This window comes from Ramularia collo-cygni (assembly GCF_900074925.1).
Source record: "Ramularia collo-cygni strain URUG2 genome assembly, contig: RCC_scaffold04, whole genome shotgun sequence".
NCBI lineage: Eukaryota > Fungi > Ascomycota > Dothideomycetes > Mycosphaerellales > Mycosphaerellaceae > Ramularia > Ramularia collo-cygni.
In genome coordinates, this window is record NW_019716258.1 from 751,180 (window position 1) to 758,455 (window position 7,276).

The following is a 7,276-nucleotide window of genomic DNA, read 5'->3' on the forward strand; positions in this document are numbered from 1 at the left end:
GCTCGTTAAGCAAGAATCTATATGCGATCTTAAATTTATGCCGGTTCGGCACCTAAGCATTCTATATTAAACCTACGCCGAATTTATTATATTGTTGCAGACGGTAGGGAGAAGCAGCGAGATAAGAGGCGTTTAGCAGAGGTAGTACTTCTTAACGGGGACGCTAAGGTATCTCCTATCTATTTCTTCGAAAAAGTAAATCGATTCGTAGCGAGATTAAAGGAATGGAACTAAGAGCCCTTCGAGGAATAATCCTCTAGATAACTCTATAAGCCTCTTCGAGTCTCGCTAGACTAAACATATCTAGGCTAAAGGCATCGGTATTATCTAGGAAAAGGTTCCCTATCTGTAGAACCGTTATCTAGAATGTGTCGGCCCTTATATCGGCCTAACTAATCGGAGTAGGTAAAAGACCTGCTACAACTAGACTAGCGGCACCCTAACCGAGACCTCCCTTAATAGAGTAACGATTATATGTGCATGCTTGATCTTTCGCTATGTAGTTGAAATACGGCATACCGATGCACTATAGGGTACTAAAGTTAGATCGCAGGCGTAAGAGTCGCGAAGTAATACAGCACTACCTTTACTAACCCGACGAAATAACGGTCGTATGCTTTACCTATTCCTTTGCGTGCAAGTTCCCTTCCCTAACTATTATTGCATTTCTTTTCTAGGTCCCTGCTACTACTACTAGAGGAATTCGGAGACGTCGAGCAGTAGGTAAGCGTCGATAGGAACATAGTCTTCGTAGAACTATAAGATTATCGACTCGGACTAGTACTAACCTAGCGTTCTTCGCCTCTAGTTCGCTTTATAAGGTCACTCTAATCCACTTGTCTCGAGAGGAAAATAAGTGCTATTAAGTTTTACGAGTATCTCGTAATCGATCGAGTATATCGGAGAAGCCGGTTTAAGTAGACGTAGAGAGACGATAGTACTTTCTAGGAGGATGTGTAGGAGGAACCTTAGTTAATAGGACGTAAGAACGGCGGTAAGCAAAAGCATATTTCCAAACTGTCTACTTGTTATTAGTTTAGTTATAGTATATATAGTAGGGGTTAGGACTAGCACTCTTAGTTAGGACATTCTATCTACCGTAAATATTTAATCTCCTTACGACGTGTTACAATTAGCTTATATATTAAGTTAGTCGTTAGAGGGAGATTCCTCGGCCTTACACCCTCTGTTTATTTAAACTAATTATATAAAGTGAATATCGTACACGAGACAACTATCCTTCTTTATAAAATCACCTGCTCTTCTCCTATTACATTACCTATACTATAGAAGGACGACGAGTAATACTCTACATCTACTTTCCGTTTCTTCGAAGCTAAGTCTTGTCCTTCCGTATTTCCAAATAGTAAGTTTAGTAGCGTCCTTAGACCTAGAGTCTCCGTAACTAGAGAATAAAGATCTTTCACTCTAAGCACCTTAGATTCTAGCGATATCTACTTCTCTAACTACGGTACTAGTTTATTCGCACCCGCGAAGTAACATATTAGGGGCACTCTATTATCCTTATCGCGTAGTACTACCTCTACTAATTGTAGCTTATTTCCCTGCTTATCGGCCGCTATCTATAATAGCATAATAAATTCGACGTATGTCTGCCGCTAGATGCTTAGGTGTTAAGCCGGCTAAAATTTTTAGGCGTTTTTGGACTTCTTACTATATAGGTAAGGTGCTGTTTAACCGTTACTCCCTACGTAAGATATAAGATCGCCGAGGGTCGCGCTAAGATTAATTATAAAAGCAGTCGACTACTAAGGGGAAAATCTTAGATAATCTAAGACCGCTATACCGATTGTCTAGAGATAGTTTTCTCCGTTATCTAGAAACAACGTCGGATATAGACTACAAGGGTAGGGTCGTACGTAGCCGTAGTACGGCCCGAGACTAAGACTCGAGACATCGTTACGTATAGTCGATGTAAGTTGCGTAAAATCCATGTCGGTAATATAAATGAACACGATGCCGAGAGATAATATATCTAGATTACTAAGCTCGGTAGTAATAGACTGCTGCGCTACGCCGAACAGAATAATAAAGAGAACATTATCGGCCTTAAAATAGACTAAGGCGAGCATATCGTGCTATAGGTATATAATAATTATAAGCTTAAAGGCGCTACGTGAAATGTAATGCTGTTATATCTTCTTATTCCTTCACTTCTTATATTAAACGTTAGATACGTAGTCCGTAGTTAGACTAGATCTCTAATAGAACAATTTATGTTGCCTTAAATTAAACAATTTCGATAGGGAGGCGACCGTGCTACCCCTACTCGCCTTTCTCTATCGACTACATTAGGCCTATAGCTTTCTCTAATAGGATTATTATAGCTCCGAGTCGCTAGTATTAGAGAAATGCAAATTTTCGTAGAGATATTATATAGTACTAGTTCTAACACTTTTACTAAATCCTAATCTTTAATTAAACTAATGTGCTGTTACGTTGTTTGAATATTTACTATTAGCTAATTATGTAACCGTTCTAAGAATATATGTCCGTTTCGCCGGCACACGAAGCTAGTAGTCCGTTACAAAATTCCGTATAGAAAAGGTATATAACTCGGACAGCTTCGATATAGCTCCCTACCTATGCTACGAAGATCGTCTCCGTCTTAACTCTTATCCGGCTTTTCTAGTCCGTCCMCGCTCTTCCTTATACCTCCTCGATCTCGTTATCTCTAGATTATAGCTCCTCTGTTTTTTAAGCGTAGTCCGCTACGGGATAGAAACCTCCTACTCTAATCTAAGTCTACTACTAAGAGCTTTGTCGGTTAGTTCTACGCTCGAACCTTCCGCCTTACGATAAGCGTTAGGCCGGTAAGAGGACGACCGTAAAAAAAGCCCTCTACAAAGTTATTAGTAGGCCTTCCTATAACATTACTACCTAAAGATCGAACATGTCGTACGAAGGTTAGGATACTAGATTTCGGCAACTCGATATAGAGCAGCCTAACTRATAAAGTGTATATCTATGCGCCTAGACAGTTAAAACATTCCCTTAGATAGCGTAGTACTATACTAATATAGGACAGTTATTACTCGACCGCGCGTAGAACGCATTTACCGCGCTAAGCGGTACGTCGCGGGAGTATTTATCGGTACATCCCTTCGGAGGGACTAGGACCTAAGCTAGTACTCCTTATAGAATGTTACCCTAGTAAATTGTTAACTAAGTGCGGTTATACGTAAGCTCGTAGACACGACAATTAAGATTTTGCATCCTAGTAAGGATCCTCTAACGATATTGCTTATTAAAACATAGATGCTACTATAATATTTGCGAAAGACCTCTCGTATAATCGATGCTATAGGAAATCTCTGCTAATATTAAAACGTTATATCCTCTGTTTCGTAGCTATAGGGCTCCTTATTACGGCGATTATAGCGTCCGAACTGTCTTCGCCCTTATTAACTACCGAATATATATCTCGTAGTACACTTGTTAATAATTACGGTATGTGTCCTTAGAACTCTATTATACTTGCTCGTAAGGAAGACTTCAAGCTAAACTATAGTCCTTAGCTACTTTTGTTCGCGCTTTCTACTACTAACTACGCGATGCGAGAGACTAGCCTTATAGCTAGCTCTATAGCGAATGCTCTATAAGGATATAGGCAGCGAGGTAGTACTATAGGCTACTACGAGTCTCGTTATATGCGTTATAGCCGGCCTAGAGGCATCGGTATCCTTAGGAGGAAGGCCCTCCCTCTACGCGACTTAGTCGTAAAAGGTGCCTCCCCACATATCGGTTTATCTACGCGGACTCTTTATAAGACAAATTGCACGTAGACTACCGGCACGTTAAGGTACGACCTTTTCCTTAGATAGGCGGCCGATTATATGTATATACGTAACTATCGCGCCTATAATTCTTATACGGCATAACGCTATACTAAAGGACACTAATGTTAGACTACATATTTAAAGCTGGAAAAGCAATACAACGCTACCTTTAAGGACTAGAGAAAATAGTTATCGCATACTTTCCCCTTAGCCCGTTCGTCGTTCGTTCTTAGGCCGCTATCCTTAGAAGGATACCTAGACTACGAGTAGTTACTTAGGGCCGCCGGTAAGAAGCTAAATTCTACTAGGCCGTAGGCTTATAGACTTGAACTATTACTAGTTTAGACACTTCCTATGCTTCTTATAGGGCTGTTATAGCAATCGGAATCCATCTCTACCTCTATTATGCGAAACCAGGCGCTAAGTTTGTTTAGTATCTCGCAAGCCTCCGAACACGCCCGAGATATCGGTGCTAATCGGCGTAGAAAAGCGACGGTGCGCGTTAGAAGGCTGCGATATTCCTCCTCGGGCATAAGGGTCTTTAAATAGTCTAATTTAAAAACGGCGGTAAGCACAAGTATGTTTTTAAACTAGCTGCTTGTTGTTAATTCGACTGTATTATAGTTACGTGTTGCTAAAACTTACGCCTAGGTAGTGCCTTAAATGTTAGTAACAATTAATCGTCCTAGAACGCCGTTAAACGCGGCTATACTTTTTATCGCTATATAGACATACTGCCGTGACGCTCGCCACACATTTTCCTCGTTTATATACTAGATGGCCTTAAAGATATAGACATCGTACTTGTCCCGCGGGTTCCTATAGCTATCTCGAGTAACGTGCTTAACGGTAGCGCCGCGTATAACTTTAGACATTATATAGAGGGCGTAGTCTAGATAATACCGAGAAATAAGATACTACGCTACCTAGTACATTTCGCGGAGCCTAGCCTTTAGTATGTTCGAGGGTAGTAGATCGTCGTCTTACTAAAGAAGCGTTAGAGGAAGACAGGATCTCTATAAAGCGAGTGCGGAATTCTGCCCCTATAGCATTTCCTACACTTATAAGAATAACTAGCGGAGGAAATTAGGTCCGGATATCTGTCGATAGACCTTGTCGAGTAGTCGTCGTAGCTAGATCTAAGCTATAATTAAAATTATGCTATCGCCGGATCCATCCCTATATTCAGGCACATTAGGTAGGCATAGCGAATTGAAAATTCGCTAGATGCCGCTTACTAGCAGCTTCCGGTTTGCAAGAATATCGCTTTTAAGCTATAGGTAACACTACGAAGCTAAAACGATAAGACGTTAACGCGGATCTTTAATCCGCGCCCGGCTAGCTTTAACCCGCGTACGGGTATCGTCCGAGCTGTCCTAATATTTATAATCGTATAGGTTATACTACTCGAGTAGTGTAAGGATAACACTCTCGGCCTTTCTTATCTAAATTATGCTCTCCTCTACACGGGCTAATTAGTCTTTATATAGCCCCGCGAGGAGAAACATCTATATATAGAGCAGATCGTTACTACCCTACTACTCGCGAAGTATCTCTACCGCCTCGGTATAGTATAGTGTAATTCCGGAGATTAGCATACTGCTCGTATAGGCTTCGTCTTCGCCTCCTCTAGAATCCTACTATAAGGAGATTCTCCCTAGCGCTAAGATTAGGTAGATAATGTAGTTACTCGGAGATCGCTCTAAGCATTTACTACTAAACGGATATACTAAGCTGTACTTTCTAATGTATTCGTCGACTATCTTACGGACTTATCTCTTATATAGGAATAGGTATATGCTGTAGAAATTTCGTATATAACTATCGTATAGGATGTTAATCGTAGTAGGATCTAGATCGACGCTATCGGCACGTACGGACTAGCGAATGTCGATAACCGTTATAAACTAGAACCCGCTTACCGGAGGGTTATCGACGAACAGACTCGGACTAGGGCCGCTTTAGAAGTAAGTGGGGCTATCTCTTCGAGTGCCTTAGGCGAAAGTCTATACGAAAAGAACATTCCTATCTTACGTCTTTATCGGGTAGTAATCGTTACTATCGATGGAGGCTTTCTCTAGAAGCGTATAGATAGAAGGCTATCGCCGGAGAGAATCCTATCGCTCTAAACTTTAACTATTTAATCTAGACGCTTCCGGGCTAGCGGACTCCTCTAGATTCGTCCCTACTACTATAGATCCTATAACGCTAACGTCGCTATTACCGTTAACGCGAGTAGCTTCGTGTTATTAGAAAGAGGAGAATAGTAGAGTCTCTTATTAGCTAGAGCGGAGTCTATGAATTTCCCGTTCTAAGGTATCGACCTTAGCGGTAAGCTCTTGTTCTTTAGCGGTATAGGCGTCTACGCACTCTAACAGCCGTTTTAGTTATTGCGCGGTCCTAGGAAAAGTCAGCCGATTTTAATAAATATACGGTAGGGAGGTATTATATACGTTGTTAAAGTTGTATGTTAGCGGTCGCATTTAAGACTAAAGCATTCGTAGAACGAACATTGTTCGCTATTACTAAGCCTCTCGCACTTTTGTTCACGAATACGACATTCCTTATACGCCTAATACGAGATTAGAWAGACATCTTACTCTTAGGAGAACTAACTTGCCTACTTTACACGCACTCGCTTTCGTTTAAATCTAATTGTGTCGGTAGCTATAGGCCTATAATAGCCTAGAGGTGCCTTTTTAGGGAACATGTTTATCGAAGCCGCAGATTTTAGAGTCGCCGCTAGAGATATAAAGTAGACGACTTAAGTACTGCCCTCGCTAGTAATAGAGCTCGGTCCTAGCTTATGGAGGTTAATAGACTATAATATAGGAGGCGAACGCCGGGAGAGAAGGGGGGAGGTGTTACGACTTCTTATCTTGCCTCGTTCTTATCCTTCTTAAGTACGCGTTTAGGATAGCAGAGATACCGTACCTTTCTATACTCCTTTCTTATCGACTACATTAGGTCTGTAGCCTGTTTTAATAGGGCTATTGTAGTTAGTCCCGAGTCGCTAGTATTAGAGATATGTAATGTTTCGTAGAGACATATTATATAGCGCTAGTCGACGCTATATACGGATGTGTATGCGAATGGTTAGACATTATTTGTACGGTCCGAAGCGACCGGGTAGTATACCCGAAGAGTTATAACTATTACGGAGAAGCCGGTCGATAAACAGTTGGTCTACCCTTACGGTGCTAAGACAGATCGATTCGATATTAGCTAAAGTGTAATAAGCGCCGACGACATGTATTAAGCGGTATAGTACACGTATAGGCGTTGTTCTCTACGCCCGGAAGTGCTCCTATTCGTCGACAGTAACGATAATCTTACGTTAACTCCAAGCGATTATAATACCCGGCCGGGCGTATACATKTTTATATAAGTCGCACTACTATTACACCTTTGTTATTCTTTATAGTCGATCGCCGCGAATACGACTAGGCATTATCGAGCTTCGAATATCCTATCCT

At 41.3% G+C, this 7,276-nt stretch overlaps 1 protein-coding gene; it reads right to left on the reverse strand.

The window, feature by feature from the left end:
• Positions 1–1,466: 1,466 nt before the first annotated feature.
• RCC_03423 (uncharacterized protein) lies at positions 1,467–2,093 on the reverse strand (the record flags this gene model as incomplete). XM_023768713.1 has 3 exons in its annotated part: positions 1,467–1,583; positions 1,676–1,708; positions 1,881–2,093. 3 exons carry the CDS (start codon positions 2,091–2,093, stop codon positions 1,467–1,469), a joined length of 363 nt encoding a protein of 120 aa, XP_023624481.1.
• Positions 2,094–7,276: the final 5,183 nt, after the last annotated feature.